The sequence below is a fragment of the Aegilops tauschii genome, chromosome 1 (assembly GCF_002575655.3).
Source record: "Aegilops tauschii subsp. strangulata cultivar AL8/78 chromosome 1, Aet v6.0, whole genome shotgun sequence".
Classification (NCBI taxonomy): domain Eukaryota; kingdom Viridiplantae; phylum Streptophyta; class Magnoliopsida; order Poales; family Poaceae; genus Aegilops; species Aegilops tauschii.
The window spans coordinates 193,534,929-193,556,083 of NC_053035.3; the positions used below are offsets into that span (position 1 = coordinate 193,534,929).

Here is a 21,155-nt window from a genome sequence, read left to right on the forward strand (position 1 = left end):
GAAGATGCAAGACTCACAACGCCTCGCCTCCAACATCAACACCAACAAGCATCCCAGGGTGTTCAACACCGGCGACCTTGTGTAGCTACACCTTTACAAGGAACGATTCCCCATCGAGCGCAAGTCCAAGCTACTACCTTGAGCCGATGGACCATTCAAAGTGTTGGCACGCTATAATGACAATGCCCACAAGATCGACCTACCACGAGACAAGGACAACATGAGCGACATCTTCAACGTCAAGGACCTATCTCCCTTCCATGGTGATGAGGTTACTGATCCGAGAGTGAATATTCCCTAGGGGGGATATGATGTGGAAGACCCTATGGTCATCCCCATGGGCATGCCATCATCACTCAAGACACCAAGTGGACCGATGACAAGAGCTCGTGCAAGAGCTATCAAAACCAAGGTTAACTCTCTCCTTGTTGAACTTCCCTTTGGATCACATGAGACATGGCTACTACCTCAAATGAAGTCACTTTACGTGCTCAGGTACCAAGGAACTAGCCATGGAGAAGCTAAGGACCAAGGCCAAGCGATGGCGGAAGACGAACGTGAAGAAGAAGAGGAAAATGGACAAGTCTGCACTTACCCGGACGATCTGGCTCCTCGCCCGGATGATCCGGTTAGAGCACCCAAATGCCCCCGAAGACTCTCCGCAAAGCCAGATCATCCGGGACCCCACCCAGATCATCTGGATGATGTCCGGACGTTTGAACGACGTCTGGGACATCTAACCTGACGACTGTAGTAGCGACCCTACCAGACCATCCGGGTGACTACCCGGATCGTCCAAACAATGCCCAAATCAACCACGTACCCAACCGGACATCTGGCCTTCCCTGCGCGCAAATCGGCCATGTGACCTTGTATCTCTCCACTTACCTCCCTATTCTGCCCTAGGCTATAAATAGACGACCCCCTCCTCTCTTTTAAGGTGTAGCAAAGCATATGAGATGAACTAGAGAGCTTTGCTCCTTAGCTACCTCTCCCATGGAGATCAAGGCCTCCATGTGAGAAGATCCCTAGAGGATTCAAGGCCCCTCTCTTCTAGAGATTGGAAGAACTATCTACCCATTTTACTTTCCTATTGTTGGATTTGGATCTTGAATCTTTTATGTGTATGTGGATTTAGCGGACGCGTGACCTTGGATTTTGTCTTGAGTGTTCCTCTCTTTGTGTTTTCCTCTTAATTTTTCCCTTTCCCACCTCCAAGTGTGAAGAAGATCACCAACTAGGGTTCCACCCTACATCAGCAAGGTTCTAGTGGTTCATAGTGACACGTGGCAATAGTTCATGACAAGTGAGGCAAAAACATTATAGGCAAGAACAATTGCAATATAAGATGTCTGTCACTTTCTACCTGAGAATGGATTATATTTGAAAGAATGGCTCTTGATACTTTTGACTACTTTCAATATAACTACCTATGAAATTGCTTTAGTGGTAAGATGTCTAAGCATATATTTGTATCTTTTGTACTCGTTGCAACGCATGGACTCTTGTGCCATCAAGACAACATAGATAAGGAGAACATCCCAAAATGTGCATCCTAGAAGATGAATTTCACCGTTCAATCTACACTGACCACCACAAACCTACGTCGCACTCGGTAAGAAATTTATCAATTACTCTCACCCATCTATTCATTTGTCCAACATCATTGTGTTGTTGGTTGTTGTTGGTCGCACACACTATGATACATACATCCGCATACATGAACTAAATGTCAGCTTATCCTACGGGTGTATCATGGTCATGTCTTGTAATTCTTCACAGGAACATTCAAGATGGATAAATATTGTCATTATACATGCCATCCGCATACATGAACCAAATGTGAGCCTATCCTACGGGAGTATCATGGTCGTCTGTTGTAACTCTTCATGGAACGTTCAAGATGGATAAATATTATCACTCGTGACCATTTGCATCACACATGCCCTTTTGCTAGCTAAAAGAAAAGAATGCATTGGTTTGCATGATGGAAGATATGTGTTTCGAAGGAACATGGAGGTATGGGTTTTCGTGATGTTCACAGTTTCAACTTGGCATTACTAGCGAAACAGTGATGGAGATTGATTGAACATAATGATTGACTATGTGCCCGAGTGTTAGGAGCTAGATACTATGCAAACGGAGATATACTTAACTGTGTGCTGAAGGAAGGATCATCATATGTATGGAGAAGCATTTGGGCAGGAATCCTAACGTTTAAGAAAGGTTGCATATGGAGAGTAGGAGATGGTGCTAAGATAGACATATGGACAAATTGTTGAATCCCAAGCAGTTCGTCAAGGAAAGTAGTAACTGTGAGGGGTAACCAAGTCTTGTCAAGAGTTATTGATCTCATTGATCCTGCTATGGGTGAGTGGGACGAGAAACTAGTTCGGGATACCCTTTGGCATATTGATGCAGAACGTGTATTGCAAATCCCTTTGCATCATCAATCAACAGAGGACTATGTTGCATGGAATCTCACAAAGAATGGAGTATTTTCTGTTAGATCAGCCAACTATAGGCAATGGGAAGACACATATGGCCGAACCACTGATGAAAATCGACAAGGTGGCCACATCCGGTATGGAAGAAAATTTGGAGTTTGGAGCTTCCGGGGAAAATTAAAATTTTCCTATGGAGATGTCTACACAATACAATCCCTTATTTATGTGTTCTGGCTAATCGTCATATCAGCAATGTATCATAGTGTCCAGTTTGCGCAGAGGGAGCAGAGGATATCAAGCATGCACTCTTCACTTGCTCTCGAGCTCGGACGGTATGGACTGCATTAGGGATCTGGCATATCATTTCGGGTGGATCCCTGGTTAATCGTGGGGGACCTAGGGTGTTGGAATTCCTCATGTGTGATCGCTCATCACAGCAGGCGTACAATGGCCTGGTTGAACTCCCAGAACTGATAGCTACAGGCTACAGCTAGCTGGTTTATTTGGTGGCAGAGGAGACAACATGTGTGTGGGGAGACCGTGAAAACACCTTAGAGATCAGCGCCGGCGATTCACACCTTGGCTTTGAATTTCACTCGAGCAGCCTGGAAAACAACTCAAACACCTGAAAGGAATTCTTGGCCCGCTCGCAGCAAGTGCTAAATGTTGACGCTTCTTTTAGTGAGGAATTTCATTCGGGTTCATGTGGAACTGTAGTTCGGGATAACAACGCAGCTTCCACTTCTCGCATTGAGCATGTGGCTGACGTTGTAGCAGCGAAACCGGCAGCATTGCTTGAAGGCATGAATCTTGTCCAAAGTTTGGTAATTAACAATACCATGGTGAGGATGGATAACTATACGCCTTAACGAGGGATATTCTATGGTGGCGGCTCCAGTAAAAAATGATTGTAGAGAGATTTTGAGAGATTTTGGGAAGGTTACTATTGATCATTGTAATAGAGTCCATTGTAGTTGCTCATGAGCTAGCTGAGTGGGGGCGTGCAAACAAACCTTCTCTATGGATTGATGCACCCCCAGAGTTTATTGCAAAATCATTAGGGACAATGTAAGCATTATTAAGCATTGTTTGATGATTAATAAAGATAGCCATGAAGGCCTTCCCTTCAAAGAAAAAGAGGGTGGGGGGGGGGGGGGGGGGGGTGGGGTGGGGTGACCTGCGTTAATATCAGCTATCAGCGCTCTACGCAGGTCTTGCAAATTCTTTTTTGCCTTCTACAAAATCAGGGTAACCTTTGGGTACTCTTAAAGAAAGCCCCTTTTTTTACACAACAGCATTTATTAGTTACTCAATTTTCAAGGATACAAGTGACCCAACGAATGCTCTTGGATCAAGTACACCAGGTTTTTTACTAAGAGTTCACAGCATCAGCAGCCGGCAGATGGAAACGTCTCAGTTGCATCGTCACAGTTGAGACAGATTAATAAAGACCGCAGAATCACTGCACCTTATGAGAGAACCATAGAACCTGGTGTAATTTCAGTCAAACTTAGCACCCCATGTCATCAATGAAGCATACAACATCGACGATCCAAACAAGATGGTTATTCATTCATATAAATACAGATCTGCTTACTCCATCACTGCACCTCAAAAGCAAATACAAACTAGGAAGTGCGGTTTCCATGTTTCAACTAGATTCAACACAAGAAATCGATTGGAAGAACAGGTTTCATGTCAGCCCTGGCTCCCTAATACATGCAGCCATACAATATATTGGCGGTGCTGCATATGTACAAGAGTACGACATGGCCTTTTCTGTTTCAAATCTGGACTATTTACTCGAGTCCATTAAGAAGACCAGAATCCTTCATACTATGCGATGAGGCTGCTCTGGATGCGCTTAAGAGTTGGGCAAACAGCCTGTAGCCTGCCAAAATCCAGCGTGTTTATCTGTTGAGAAATAAAAGGGGCTACTTAGAACAAGGAAATTTATACACATGATTAGACTAGTAGTGCACAGCAAATATTAAAGCTTACTTGTGGACAAGAGTGCACATTGAGGATCTCCAATGCACCGCAAAAGGATAGTGCAGATTTCAGTTCATCCTCTTGCAACATTGTGCATGCCTACAAGTCATATTGGAAGAATAAAGTATATGTAATAATACTAGATGAAGCACATACATGACATGTCTAGCCTATCTGTTACAATTATCAATATTTCAAAGTTTCGCGCCATATAAATAGTTTGTTTAGACAGAAGCTTGTCTAAGCCTACGAGGTCCATTTACAAATTTTGAGTATTTGGCCGAGGAAGAAAGGAGAGGTTAATCATTACTTAGCACAGTTTGAGATACAACATACATAAATGCTACGTTTAAGTTGTAGATACATTCACATCCTGGGTAAGATGACTAATAATGATAGCATCAGCTGCAAGGAATTAGCAAGTGTAGATAAGTATCAAGCCCTCCTCATTCATGTCACCAGAGGATAATTGCTACAGGTCTGTTAATTATTGTAAAAGGTAGATAAATTAGATGCTTTTTTTGTTACTGCAAACTCATACTCTGAATTTAACAGTAAAACCATTTACACCTTACAACATAAAGGCTAAAAGGCGATCATCGAAAAGAATCAGTAAAAATGAAGAATAACAGATAACTTGGTATAATCATGCTTTCAAGAATTAGAACAAACACCATCAACAGAAGCAGCATTAAATTTAATCCCTGAATTTCCTATACACTAAGAGATCATGCATGCTCGCAATGGGTTCAGGTGAGAGTTGCATTAAGAACAGTACCAAAAGTTGGAGGTTAGCCAATCTTGGGCAATCAAGCTTCAGAATCTCCAGTGAGTTACAATTGCTGCAAAAAAAAGCAAGTAGAATAGTACAAAGTGTAAGAGCAAAAGATATTGAAAAGACAAACTTAGGACAGTACAAAAATTAACATTAGCATTACCTCAAATTTAAATTGTAAAGATTGGAGCACTTCAAATCTACTTCCTTCAAGTTTGCAGACAAATTAAGGTTGATCTTAGACAAATTCAGATAGTTGGCCGTTGAAGGAATAACAACTTTCTTAATATTTGGACAACCAGTACAATTGAGAACTTCAAGCTGACAATCCGAACTCTCCCTGATCTCTTTGGTCTTGTCTGGTGCAGAATCAGGGGGGAAAGCATCAATTGGCATGTCACCGGACCGGCAATAGTCTGATCCACATACCAATTCATGCAAGTTCGTACATCCGTTTAGGTTCACATTAACCAAATTTGTACAACACGCGAGAAGCTCTTCTATTGCAGTCTGCCCAATGGACGAGTAGGACAGATCTAGCTCAACGAGCATCGGTAGAGCACCCTCTCTGTAGAGTGGTTCCAAAGATGAATCACTGAGATACTTGCAAGCTGAAAGTTTCAAGACCTGCCCCCCACCCCAAAAAAAAACAGATACGGTAAGAACAGAGTAATTTCATTTTACCATGACATATTACATATCTACTCCTCCATGTAACATTATGGTAACAGCATCACATATTAGAAAACCCTAAATGCTGGACCAGTTCACAAGAAGATAGAATAGAAATGAATTGCCATGACTGCTCCTACTAATAAATGTTGCAGAGAATATACTCATCACACCATCTTCCCTATGGTACCACATAGATGGGAACAATTTCTTAATGTACAATATAACAACATATCAACGAAAGAATGAACATATGGCATATGGTGTGATGTCTTAATATATAAGTATTACAAAGAATGGTGTCAATTGCCGTGTGTATAACATTAGCAAGTCCAGTTCAATAAGATTTTGCATTTGCCATATGCTGCATGACAAGATTTACAACAAAAAAATATTTAAAAAAGAAACCCAAATCAGGTACCTTCAACTGCAGACAACTGTCAAAAACCGGCTTCAAGTTCATCAAAAATGTATATGATAGGTCAAGCAAGGCCAGCTTCTGAAGGCAATGCAGAGAAGACAATCCACGGACGTCAATGGATAAACATGAAGACAATATAAGATGTTCAATAAGAGGGCATGCTTCTGCTGTTTGGGACAGCGAATCATCCATAAACTGTCTGAACACAAAATAGTACAGAAACCATTAATACCAGCAAATAATGTTTAGCAGTTTGCTTTAGATTAGAAAATGAACAGGAGAGATTCAGAAGCACGGTACAACCTGCAGAAAGAGGCATCTAAAGATATCAAGCAAGGACAATTAATTGAAGCCTCAGAAAGGACACCACAGCCCTTCAGCTCCAATATAGACATATTTGGGGCCTCTATGCGTAGAACACTCAACTTTGGACAAATTCCAAGGTTTAGGGATTCAAGACCAACCTAGAAAAGAAGTAAGCATCAGAACATAGAGATATATTTATTTATCTAGGTACTCCCTCCGTAAACTAATATAAGTGTTTAGATCACTACTTTAGTGATCTAAACGCTCTTACATTAGTTTACAGAGGGAGTAATAGTTAAAAAGAGAATTTCGTTTTTTCCAATTGTCTACAATGTTTCACAAATATGGCTAAAACCACCCTCTGAAGCATCAGTAACCACCCGCCTATGTAGCGAAATAACAAATCAAACAGCCTCTGCAAGGTTCCTCACAAGGGTAAACAGGCAAATAAAATTATAAGCTCAGCAAAACAACTGTGCATCTAAAGCACCAATACACCGAGATGGGGCAGTGTCCAAACAGCCTCTGCAAGCTCCTCACAAGGTTAAACTGACAAATAAAAGTATAAGCTCAATAATAATAATAACTGCAACTCTGAAGCTCCAATACGGTGACATGGAGGTAGTGTCCTCGTCATGCGCATCCCCAAGTATCCCGCTTTTTATTGGAAATTATTAAGCAGAATAAGAAATATGGCTGGGATGCACATGGGATACATTCAGATCAGGCAAGGACCAGTACGAAGCTAATCCTAGGCTAAAAGGTATCCTGCCAGGCAGCCAGCCATCACTCATTGCCCCAGTGTCCCGCCGTCCCCCAGCGACCATGCTGCCACCTCTACTCGTTACCCCCCTCACATCCTAATCTCTCCCCTGCCCCCTCCCTCTTGTGCTGCTGCCAATGCTGGCTTGCTGCTTTCTAGCTGGTTTTCTTCTTTGCTGAGTTGCTATCATTGCTGCGGTGCTGATGCAATTGCTAGAGACTTAAGGGAATGGTATAGCCAGCGGTAGCTAGTATCTACCGGCAGATGGCAATGTTGGCGTTGAGAACATGATGTAGGAATATTTTGCAAGCTCCAAAGAGGCAAAGACCATGGATGAGGAATTAAGGTTCATTTATCAATGAAAAGGAGAGCCAGACAACTAACAGGCAATAGTTTGATCTCATGTCTTCAAATTATATTTTAGCTTTATACATGCTGCATATTTATACCACCGCTGTCAGTTTTTCAAGCTGTGGTACACGGGGACAACTGCAAACAGAAATGGAGTAGTCATCTTGATCAACAAGAGCCTCAAGTATGGAGTAGTAGACATCAAGAGGCATGGGGACCGGTTTATCCTGGTCAAGCTGGTAGGGGACTTAGTTCTCAATGTTATCAGCGTGTATGCCCCGCAAGTAGGCCACAATGAGAACACCAAGAGAGAGTTCTGGGAAGGCCTGGAGGACATGGTTAGGAGTGTACCTATTGGCGAGAAGCTCTTCATAGGAGACCTCAATGGCCGTGTGGGTACATCTAACACAGGTTTTGAAGGGGTGCATGGGGGCTTTGGCTATGGCATCAAGAATCATGGAGAAGATGCCTTAAGCTTCGCTCTAGCCTACGACATCATCGTAGCTAACACCCTCTTTAAAAAGAGAATCGAATCTAATGACTTGTAGTTGTCAACACTCTAGCCAGATTGATTTCATCCTCTCGAGAAGAGAAGACAGATTTCATCCTCTCGAGAAGAGAAGACAGGCATGCTTGCCTAGATTGTAAGGTGATACCTGGAGAGTGTTGTCCCTCAGCATACGCTTGTGGTGGCTGACTTCCGCTTTCGGATTCGAGTCCAGCGGGATAAGCACGCCAAAGTCACTAGAACGAAGTGGTGGAAACTCAAGGGGAAGGTAGCTCAGGCTTTCAAGAAGAGGGTCATTAAGGAGGGCCCTTGGGAGGAAGGACGTGATGCAGACAATACGTGGATGAAGATGGCGACTTGCATTCGTAAGGTGGCTTCAGAGGAGTTTGGAGTGTCCAGGGGAAGTAGAAGTGAAGCTAAAGATACCTGATGGTGGAACGATGATATCCAGAAGGCTATTAAGGAGAAGAAAGATTGTTTCAGACGCCTTCACCTGGATAGGAGTGCAGAAAACATAGAAGTGCAAGGTGGCAAAGAAGGCCGCAAGCAAGCTATGAGTGAAGCAAGGGGTCGGGCGTATGAGGAAATCTACGAGAGCTTAGACACGAAGGAAGGCGAAAGGGGCAACTATAAGATGGCCAAGATCCGAGACAGGAATACGAGGGATGTTGACCAAGTCAAATGCATCAAGGACGAAGCAGGTCAGCTCTTAGGACGAGGAAATTAAGCATAGATGACAGTAGTACTTCCACAAGCTGTTCAATGGAGAGAATGAGAGCTCTACCATTGAACTGGACGACTCCTTTGATGATACTAGCAGGCATTTTGTATGGCGAATCCAGGAGTTTGAGGTCAGGGAGGCTTTAAAAAGGATGAAAGGAGGCAAAGCGATGGGCCCTGATTGTATCCCCATTGAGGTGTGGAGAGGCCTCAGAGACAGCGATAGTATGGTTAACTTAGCTTTTCAATCTCAGGCAAATAAGATACCAGAAGAATGGAGGCGGAGTATATTAGTACCAATCTTCAAGAACAAGGGGAGTGTTCAAAATTGTACAAATTACCGTGGAATTAAGCTGATGAGCCATACAATGAAGCTATGGGAGAGAGTCATTGAGCACCGCTTAAGAATGACAAGCATGACCAAAAATTAGTTTGGTTTCATGCCTGAAGGTCGACCATGGAAGCCACTTTCTTGGTACGTCAACTTATGGAGAGATACATGGAGCAAAAGAAGGACCTGGATATGGTGTTCATTGACAGGCCTACGATGAGATGACAGAGAATGTCATGTGGTGGGCCTTGGAGAAACACGGTCCCAACAAAGTACATTACCCTCATCAAGGACATGTACGATAATGTTGTGACAAGTGTTCGAACAAGTGATGGCAACACTGATGACTTTCCGATTAAAATAGGAATGCACCAAGGGTCAGCTTTAAGCCCTTATTGTTTTGCTTTGGTGATGGATGAGCACAAGGGATATACAAGTGGTGTATGCCCTTTGCGGATGATGTGGTGCTAGTCGATGATGGTCAGATGGAGGTTAATAGGAAGTTGATGCTATGGAGACAAACTTTGGAATCAAAAGATTTTAGGATTAGTAGAACTAATCCCGAGTACATGCGGTGCGGTTTCAGTACTACTAGGCACGAAGAGGAGGTTAGCTTTGATGGGCAGGTAGTACCTCAGAAGGACACTTTCCAATATTTGGGGTCAATGCTATAGAAGGATGGTGATATCGATGAAGATGTGAGCCATCGAATCAAAGACAGATGATTGAAGTGGCGCCAAGCTTCTGGCGTTCTCTGTGCCAAGAGTGCCACAAAAGCTAAAAGGCGGGTTCTATAGGACGGCAATTCGACCCGCAATGTTGTATGGCGCTGAGTGTTGGCCGACAAAAAGGCGACATGTTCAACAGCTAGGTGTACGGAGACGTGCATGTTGAGATGGATGTGTAGCCGCACAAGGAAGGATCGGTCCTGAAAGATGATATACGGGATAGAGTTGGGGTAGCACCGATTGAAGAGAAGCTTGTCCAACATCGTCTGAGATGGTTTGAGAATATTCAGCGCAAGCCTCCAGTGCATAACGGACGGCTAAAACGTGTTGATAATGTCAAGAGAGGTCGGGGTAGACCAAACTTGACATGTGAGGAATCCGTAAAGAGAGATCTGAAGGACTAGAATATCAACAAAGAACTAGCCATGGAAAGGGATGACTGGAAGCCCATCCATGCGCCAGAACCATGAGTTGGTTGTGAGATCTTATGGGTTTCAGCTCTAGCCTACCCCAACTCGTTTGGGACTAAATGCTTTGTTGTTGTTGTTGTATACATGCTGCATACTCAATTAATTATTTATGCTTGCTGTGTCCCATGAGGTTGTTTCTGGAATTTTTTACTACAAAACTTTCCTTGTGACCGGATCTTTTTATGATGTTGTATCCCACATCCCCATGTCTAATCCCCATATCAGTGCTTCTTAGAACTACATATCCTTTTGACACACCATTCTAATGCCTACATATCAGGCAGATGGTATGAGTGCAAGTACTACCTATTTTTTGGAGGGGGAGTGAATGAATACGCATATAGAGTTGGTGGTGGTTCATTCACCTCTTAAGTTACTATGAACTATCACAACTGTACATCCTACGAAGGACATATGGTTGATTTGACTGATGTAAATTTTGAGATATTTTCTATACAAACTCAGGGTTCATACCAGCAAAACAATTCAGGCATAGCTCCAAAAAACTGTGCTACATCTCAAAAGCAGAACAAACAAAAAAACTCACCGGGCAAAATGATGCTCTTTCAAGATGATCACAACCATCAAGAATCACCACTTGAAGCTTTGGGCATGCAAGTTTCAGGAATGTCATGGAACGGCAACCAGCAAGTGAGAGATTAACCAAAGAACTATTATTCAGTTCCACGACACTCAAACTCTGAGATGAGGAAAATTTATCAACAAGAATACACAGGCTGCCAGCAAATGACACTACTTGATGGAATGGAATAATGTCACATCGTATCTATTAAAATGCTACATACTTAATTAAGAAATTATTCTAGCAGAGAGGTGGTGACGTTCCATGTGTTGATTTATAGATGGCCAGAACGTAAGTTGCCTGTGCATACATCATACCTCACAATTATCAAGAATTAATGACCTGAGCATGGGGCAACCCCCTCCGTCACTGAGAACTTTGCAGATCTCATTTGTCAATGACTCGCAATCACTAAGATCAACATCAATTAAATTGTGGCATTGCAATGATAAATTACATAGGCTCTCTTGTTTTTGAAGCACCAGTTTCTGCAGATAGTCACAAATTCAGCACTCCGTAATTTAAAAGAACATTCATTTAAATTAGTAAACATATCATAAAACTGCAATGCATGCAAAAAATGAACTAACCTTAAGAGCATTTGATGTTATGGTAACACAACGAAGTGCTGAGCATCTGGAAACTTTTATGTAAGAAAGCACAGGGCTTCGCAGATTTAAATCAGCAAACCTAACATGGCAGGTAATACAATCATATATTGAACAGGGAGAAAAACTGTAAGAAAACATTGACAACGAACAAATCCTATATACCTAAATAGTTGAACCCCACTACTTCAATTTCTATCAACATGCACACATGCCACCTCACCGCACATGGCACCTCATCACCACACTACTTATATTTCTCCCAACATGCATGGGAAATGCTATTATATTCTCGCTCAACATGCACACATGTCACCTCATTAATTCCACCACTTCTATTTTTTCAACATGCATGAAAAATGCTACTTATATTCTGTACATCAAAATACAAAAAATCATATGTATTTTCAATTTTCATTTTCAAATCCATATTCCAGACAACCAAATCTTACTAAAATGTATTGCAACCAATTCCCGCAGCAATGCGCGGGGTATCATCTAGTATAATGAAAAGCCATCCCACTCACTTGCGGAGGTGTACAAGACTAATATTCTTGAGATGTGGCAGATCCAAAGACACAGATGTCAACAGGCTACAATTATCAAGTTGCAACGCCTGGAATGATTGGGGAAAAAATCCCATTAGATATCAAGAAAAATCATACACATAGCAATAACCAAAGGGAGACTGAATCACTACCTCAAGTATACGACTAAAACATACTGCACCCATTGAAGCAGATGTGATTCCCTCACAACTTGATAGTCTCAAGTCTACCAACATTGGAAGCTTTACCGACTTCAATGGAAACAAACAAAGAGAACATGTGTCAGACATGTATGATATATGCAGTAAATAGTGGTAAGGATGATCTAACAGGCATAAATCAAAGTCATAGGGTAACGAACCTCGAAAGAAATGTTGGGGCAGTTAGATGCATCAAGAACAGAAAGATTTTGACATGCATTAGCTATCTCACGCAATGTCTCATCAGTAACACACGAGCAGGATGACATATCTAGTGACGCTAACAGTGGACAGGCTGTCGCTGCTTGACGAATTGCAGTGTCAGAAAGCTTATGGCAGGACTGAAAATCCAATTCAAGCAACTGAGGACAATTGAGTGATACATGAGCCATGCCAGTTCTCCTCAGAGACAGTATTCGAAGTTGGTGGCATCTGGATGGTAAAAGAGCATACATTAGTTAAGAAAACATGCAAACCTAATTACACAGGAGAACTAACTGCACAAATAGCTATTACCTGATAGATACTCTGAGTGCACGACACTTCACAATTTGAAGTTCATGCAATCCATCATGATTAACAGTTACCTCTTGAATGCCACTACCAAGGGATGCATCACTGACTGTTAAAGTATTTAACAATGGGCATTCAGCCAAAGCCTGAAAAAATGTTTCTCCCAGTTGTCCCTTGCCCATTATCAAGGTCTTAAGATGCCTGAAAACCACCCAATTAGAAAAAGAGAGAAGGGGGAAGATCATTACAGCAGCGAAGAAAGAAAATGACTGGTGAAAAACCTTAAGAATGTTATTGCTTCAATCACTAGGCTTTCTGCACTTAAGACACCAGACAAATTGAGATTTGTCACATTCTGATAACGGTGGCAAATATTAACAACTGCAAAAGCAACATAATGATAAACCAGGTAAGCAACACAAGGTAATTCAGTGGGATCACAAAGAACATCTTAAATGAACACTTTTAAACTACTAGTTGCAACCTGTAGCTTTCACAATAAGAAGGATGGGCAGTTTAGCTGAACGGCTTAGTAGAGCAATTAAGCATTTATGGTAAAATATATAAAATTATAGTCAACAAGTTTCAAACAAGAAACAACAGACTTCTATCCAATAAATTTGCAAATAATTTCAAACAAACATGTGCTCCCAGGAGTCAAACCATGTTTGTTCTCTTGATTATTTGTTTGAAACTTCATGTTATTTCGCCTCCCTCCACCCCCACCCCATCCCCTAGACAGGAAAATTATTTGCAATGATATCAATGAATGAAGCTACATTCATTGATTCATACAATCGAACAGAGGTCAGAATATAATAAAGGAAAATAATGAGAATGATACCCAGACGATCAATTCTTAGCTAAACCATGACACTGGTGCACAACTATACATCCAATCAGGACATCTCAACACTCGTCCGAAGGCTGAAAAGAGAGTGATAATGTGACTTCACCATAGAAGACGAAATTAGGAGTGATTACAGTTGCTGCAGATTATTTGTTTCATCTATATAAATTAATGTCAATGGGTTGCCTCAACTTATATAGAGGTAGGTCCTAACAACCTCAGCTAAACGACAGAATGCAATCTAATCTGAAAAAATCTTGTGGGACGCAATTCGATCTTGCCATTATTAATTAGGTTTTTTTTTTGCGGGGGCATTATTAATTAGGTTAAAGGCCAGGCAATGCAACTAAACCGAAAACCCTAAATAATTGGGCAATTGTTATCATTGCCTTTCTTTGCATGCCACTAATGGCTCATTGCAATGGCAGTAGATAAGTAAGTCATCACTAGCATGGATTACATATTACCACCTCCTTACTTCACATACATATGGATGTCTCAATGCACACATTATTCAAATGTATTTCAAACAGAAGTTATTACATAGAGTATGCACATGTCAATTGTATTCAGGCCGCATGCATTCAATAAATAAATGAAAACGACAGAGCAAAGCAAATAGCATACAGTTCTGCAGAGATATTCTGGTGTTCTCAAACTTCAAATATTTCCAGAAATCCTCATGCATACTAGCAGACTGCCACTGTTTGCAGGCAGCCCCTGCTCTACATAAATCCTTCTGGCATAAGAAGGAGAATATCTGTAATGGCACATTCAAAAAACTTAGTCAAAGTTGAATGAAGCGGTAGCAATATGTGGATACGGAGAACAATTAAAGAAACATAGAGGCACACCAGGTGCAAGAGATCATCAGATAGGTCCATTCTTATTTCAAGATCTTCTGCATTTGTTCCACCTGATCTTTCTACATCACAGACACCATGACTGTTGGTCTCCCTTGGAATATCATTCCCACCATCATTTGAGATAAGCGACAAACCAAAATCCAATTCATTTTCTGGACCATGTGACAGCTTCAAATGGTCATGTTCAGCAAAAGCATGCAAATGTGGTGCTTCATATCCAAAGAAGGATGCATTAACACCAGAGCTTTCTCTGAAAATATATAAGTACACAAGGATTACTAATCAAGAGAACCATAATTAACAAATTTGCATAACGGATTAACAGGTTGAACAATTTTTTGGTAAGCCCACTAGACTCCAACAACAATCTAAGCAACTTCCCAGGGATGTAAGACAGAATTAAAAGGTGTCCACAAAATAGCTGTATGATGACACCCATCTGCTGTGCATCGAATGCAACCCAGCAGATAGAAATGAAGCGAAATAACTAACTATTCAATCAAAATTTCTAGTTAAACACAAGTAGTAACCACATTAATACACCTATAACCATCACAGCAGCAGTAAAAGGCAGACTAAAGCAAAAATAATCAACTGATGCAGTCCTATCTTCAAATACGATATCATCAACACTCAGGAGAATCTAAGGTGGTCATTTTCCTTGTTAGTCTAATGTCTTACAGAAGGAAACCCTAAACCACAACACTATGCGAAACATGTAGGGGATACTATTTGGAATAATCAAGATATCAGAAAAAATATGCATTACAAATTAAAAAACCTATACATCATATCATACGAACTATAAAACATGAGTGGATATACTTTCAATCTGAGTCGTCCAAAATCTTTACCTTAATTCTATATTTGCCCATCAAGTGTGATTAGGAACCCCCCCCCCCCCCCCACCAATCACTCCTATACTTATTGTCTCATTATTATAATTGATGTCTTTTAATTAATCCCAATTTTCAATTACCACACTGTATCATATCATTCGAATTATAATATAAATATAAAGCACTATAAAGCACAAGTGGATGGGATACTTTCAATCTGAGTTGTCCAAAATCTTTAGCTCAATTCCATATTTCTCCATCCAGTGTGATTAGAGTCCCCCCCCCCCCCTCCATCACTCCTATACTTATTGCCTTCTTATTATAATTACTGTCTCTTAATTAATCCCAATTTTCAATTACCACATAAAAAGAAATTGGTGTTTCCTATGGTTAAAGAAAATGTCAGTACCGAAAAGATATATTTCTTATTTGTCAGTTATGTAGTGCTAGAAAACCTACAAATAAAGGTCAAATATGAGATAAAAAATTGTGCTTGTAACTCCATGTTTTTTATAGTTTTCTTCCCCCTCAGGAATAAACCTAGACAATACATGTATAAATAAGAAAATGTACTTGAAATATCAAGAAAATATTTTTCATATATTAGCCATGAGTTGGTCGCGAGATCTTATGGGTTTCACCTCTAGCCTACCCCAACTTGTTTGGGACTAAAGGCTTTGTTGTTGTTGTTGTTTAGGTTCATCAACTTGATCTGCCCTAGTACTGTGCGTAGTCAGAGAGAATACAAAAGATCTTGCAAGGACGCAGCACACAAAGAAATGGGCTAGCGATGCATAGAGGCAAGTAACTACTGGATGAAACATGATTAGGAAAAAATGAATTATGGAAGAAGAATGTTGCGTGGTTAATACGAGTTGCTGTATGCAAGATTAATTCTAGAGTTTCTCACAGATCATCTCAGAGATAGTCCCTTCAACGCAGTAAATTAAATAGTGTTAGCTCTACAGAAGGATATATGTGCCAAGAAAACCATAGGGGGACACTCTATCCGCTGCAAGCAAAGATATTTGTTACCCATCTCAGCATTTCTAGTGACAAGTACAAAATATTAAATTCTTTCTACCACACTCCCTGATTTTCCAGGGTGGCTATGCTAAAGCAAACTACATGAAAATGACATCAAGTGACAATCCTTGCCTGCAAACAGAACTAGTAGCAACAAAAAATCCACCAAACAAATTTGTTAAGAATCCACACAGCTGCAAGGCTGCAATGCAATAGAAAGAGTAGCAGTCTTTGAGGAACTTACTCGCCAAAAGCACCCACTTTAGGACGTTTATTCTGCAGGTCCCGATCTCCATCCTCACTCCCTTCCTCTTCCTCGACATTGTTGTGCTCCTCAGCCTCGCGAGCGCCTCCTGCATCAGCGTCTGCGCCACCACCTCGCCACATGTCACGGAACCTGAGTGGCGGGACAGGAGGTGAATCCCAAACGCTCTCAGCAGCACGCGAACTCCCGGCAGCGTCAGGGTCCCATGCCGGGAAGACCATCGACCATCTCAAGGCGGGTGCCGGCGGCGGCACCGGCACTGGCGGCAGATGCCAACCCCGGCGCCCCAGAGACAGTGCGAGCTCCAGCTCCTCCCGCGCCTCCTCGTCCATATCTTCACCATGCCCGGTACCCTCGCCGCTTCCCTCCACGCCCTTCATCTTTCCCCCGTCCGCCATCGCCTCACACCACCGCACCAAATCCTAGCCCTAGAACTACCCCCTCCGCCAGCATCCTCGGCCAACCAACGGCGACCCAGACACCAGCCCGCCACGAACCACGAGCAAACTCCAACGATTGGGGCCGACGCCTCGCCAAATTACACCGAATTTGGTCGAACCGGATTAGGGATGCTGGAGGGCGGCGGCTGACGCTCGATCCAGGAGGGACACGCCAGCAAGGTAAGGAGCAAGGGTAAGCGGCATCCGTACCAGAGCGGTGGCCTGAGGCTGCACGGATTGGGCGGATCTGCGCGCGGCGGAAACGGTGGTGAGCTGGAGGCCGCTGGCTCGCGAGTACTTCGGAAATGGGGGAGCGGAGGCGAGGGTGAGAGGGACTGCTTGGGCCGTGGGAGTTGTAGGTTGCGGCCAATCTGCTCGATATTACCTCTGACAGGTGGCGCATGGGGGCAGGGGCCCTGTTGTCAGCCAGTCAAGTTTTTACTGGGCTTTGCTCCTGTGTGGGCCTTGCATTTGCTTAACGCATCTCGTTCTACGGGATGCTTCTGCGGTCGCTCACCATGACCGATGGGGCAGATAGTTCGGAGTTGTGAAGACGAGTGGATGCCATCGCTCTGCCTTGTGGGACATGGATCTCCCTTTATTTCTTTTGCGGTTTATTTCTTTTGCGGGTGGGACATGGATCTCCCTGTCACTGCAAGCAAGAGATGTTGCGCTCCCGTCAGGTTTGTGACCGACTCGTTTTGATCTCGCGCTCGACGCCTGACGTGCGTTATTTCTCTACCCGTTGCCCCAAATGACGCAGAAGCCATCTCAAACCATGCGCGTGGTAAAAAAAACTTGCATTTTTCAATAACTTTTTGGTTGAGCAAGTACATACGATAATATAAGAATTTAGGCCCCTTCGTATAAAGTACTACCTATCAAAACATGGGACCAGATGTTTCAATACATTTTGTGGCTGCTCTGTCAGGCGCTCGACTTACCTATCAAAACCATCGCCGCCGCCAACAAGATTTGTCGTGGTTTCCTGTGGAAAGGCCGGCGCAATGTGCATGGAGGGCACTGCATCGTGGCATGGGACCAGGTGTGCACGCAAAGGAATATGGCGGTTTGGGTGTACCAAACTTGTGCTTGCTAAACACCACGCTTAGGGCCAAATGGTCGTGGTTACAAAGGACAGATTCAAGCCGACCCTAGTGCGAGTTTAACTTACAAGTCTCCGACAACTCAATGAGCTTATACAAAGCAGTCACAAGGTGCACACTTGGGGATGGGGAGACCGCGCAATTTTGAACCGACTGGTGGCTTTGGGACGGCTGCATTGAGGATACCATGCCACATCTATATGTTGTGGTTAAGAAATCGGGACGGAATAAAACGGTTAGACAGGCACTCACTGACGGATGGTGGCAAGACATCTCCCCGGACATGAGCGCACAATCTCTACTGGAATGCATATCGCTGGTAGACGCGACCCAGCACATTGAGCTGCTGCAAGGTGTGGACGACAGGATCACTTGGACATGGGAGAGCACGGGCAGTTTCTCCGCACGATCAGCATACCGTGCTCACTTTGCGGGAAGAATAGAGAATGTTGGAGCTGTCCGGATTTGGAGATCGCGGGCGCCGCCAACATGCAAGTTTTTCACGTGGCTAGCGGCGCGAAATAGATGTTGGACAGCAGATAGGCTACATCGCCTGCAATTACCACATCCGTCGGCATGTCCCTTCTGTGACCAAACCCCGGAGACTTTGGACCATCTACTGTTGGGGTGTGTCTTTGTACGACAGGTATGGAACAAGATCACAAACACCCGGGGGAGGCTAGATTGGACGTCGTCGGTGGATGCAAACCTCGTGCAGTGGTGGACAACCCTGAATCCGCAAAAACATGTTAGGAGGGAGACGTGGACAGTGACATCACCGGTGGTCTGGATGTTGTGGAAACATATAAACGACATAGTCTTCAACGGAGCTTCGCCATCGGTAGACGTCGTGCTTACGAGGATCGAATTGGAGGCACAAGACCGGAGGGCGGTCGACCTGCTTCAGGAACAAGGTCCCGACACATGTGTGGTAGATAGGTTGGACAATGGCGAGTAATCTGCACGTGGATTTAGCGCTCTGTTAGCCGTGGAGGCGTTTGTAACAAAACCCTGGCCTTTTCTTGGCCCCTTCTATCTATGATCCCGGTGTGTCAACATGTGACGTGTCCCTTAAAAAAAATATAAAGTACTACCTCCGTCCTGGTTTATTGGTCCCCTTCATATTTTTGTCAAATTTGACTATAAATTTAACTAACAAATATTAATGCATGTCACCAAATATTATATCGCTGCATTCATATTTGAACATAGTTTCTAATGGTATAATGTTTGGTGACGTGTATTGATGTTTTGTTAATTAAATCTATGGTCAAAATTTGACACTAAATACGAAGGAACCGACGGAGATAGTAGATTACATAACTTTATTTTTTTTAATATAAGTACCTTCAAAATTGTAGGTGTTTTCAAAACATATTTTATACCATGGTCTTTCTTTTACCGTTAGGATTTTATATACCAAAACAGAGTAATTTAGGATCATGAATAATAATTTTGATTTATACATATAGTAATATTCCTCTCCAATTGTTACAGGTGAGCATATCCTTAGATAGGATTGCTTTCAAAATTCATACTATCTAAATCATCTCTTATGGTAATAAACTTCAGTGAAATTCTCGGGAACATGATAGTAATAGGATTGGTTGGAATAAGTTGCGCTATAAATGGTCCTTTGGAAACATAAAATGTCGATATCTTTCTTCAATTATTGCTCAAAAGCACATGCCCAGGATGTTGCCTCCAAAAGCTTACCCTTGCAAGTCTTCAATCGCTATATCATCTAAATATTATCTGAAAAGGTTAGGATGAAAATAGAGTATAAATATGGTTATACCAAAAAAAACACCTTCGAGGCAAGCCTTGTGGCATTTGTAATACAAAACGAGCATACAAATCGATAGTAGAATTTGGAAATATTAATCTTCCGAAGTCCTGCATAGTGCCTTAGCACAATATATGAGAGTATAGTAGTGCACATGCTATGCTGCAGAAGATTAAAAAAATATACTCCCTCCGGTCCAAATTTTTAATGTGAACTAAAACCACGGCACTTGGATTGGAGAGAGTAGATAACAATAATTAGGAAATTACAATAACGATCTCTTGACAGAAAACACAGGGGTGTGTCGATATAATTAATAATTTAATCACTGGAGATTGAGAAATAAACAATGCAATTCCACATAGGTCAAACCATCATTTGTTCCAACATAAAAAATAACAATACCAGGTTCCTGTTCCACGATAGGACCTCGATCTACCAAGCCAAACTAAAAGCATAAACAAGTAAACACGATGTGTTTATCTCTTCAACAGTGCAAAAAGTGTGCATTGCCATCGAGCTACACCTACAGTAGAAATGTAAATCAAGCTAAAACAGAAGCAGGCCCCATTTGAGAATTCTTGGATGCTCTCGTAAGAGTCATATATGTAAGTAGCTTGACTGCAGTTTAACCAAAACAAAAAAAGGACAATAAGATTCTTCAGTGACTTGTAGAACCTTCTATTGTTGAAAGGATCGGTATGGTCGACTAGAAGGGGTGAATAGACGACTAACAATTTTTAACTTCTTTTAGCAAATTAGGCTTAACAACAAAAATAGGTTGTTTAGATATGCAACTAGGTGGACAACCTATATGACAGGCTCATCAGCAACAAATGCAAGCATAATATATGAGGACATCACTACTACAGTTACACCCACAACCCCTTCTGCTACACATACTGGACCAACTACTAGAGCTCGCGCACGCCAATTAACTATTTTTGTTTCTTTGTAATGTTCTAATGTTCGTGAGAATATGATGCTACCTAAATTAAATACATTTATTTTGCTTACAAATGAAGGAGCCAACATGGACAA

At 42.3% G+C, this 21,155-nt stretch overlaps 1 protein-coding gene across 1 annotated transcript; it reads right to left on the reverse strand.

Annotated features, from left to right (window-relative positions):
- Nucleotides 1–3,945: 3,945 nt before the first annotated feature.
- LOC109734454 (F-box/LRR-repeat protein 15) lies at nt 3,946–17,791 on the reverse strand. Its single transcript, XM_020293663.4, has 17 exons — nt 16,762–17,791; nt 14,641–14,902; nt 14,414–14,546; nt 13,218–13,317; nt 12,940–13,137; nt 12,585–12,855; nt 12,376–12,474; nt 12,203–12,291; nt 11,658–11,757; nt 11,385–11,555; nt 11,032–11,184; nt 6,611–6,771; nt 6,308–6,506; nt 5,378–5,841; nt 5,218–5,281; nt 4,449–4,538; nt 3,946–4,361 (listed from the first exon to the last, which is right to left on the reverse strand). The coding sequence occupies exons 1-17, from the start codon at nt 17,178–17,180 to the stop codon at nt 4,284–4,286; spliced, it is 3,051 nt and encodes a 1,016-aa protein (XP_020149252.1). The 5' UTR covers nt 17,181–17,791; the 3' UTR covers nt 3,946–4,283.
- Nucleotides 17,792–21,155: the final 3,364 nt, after the last annotated feature.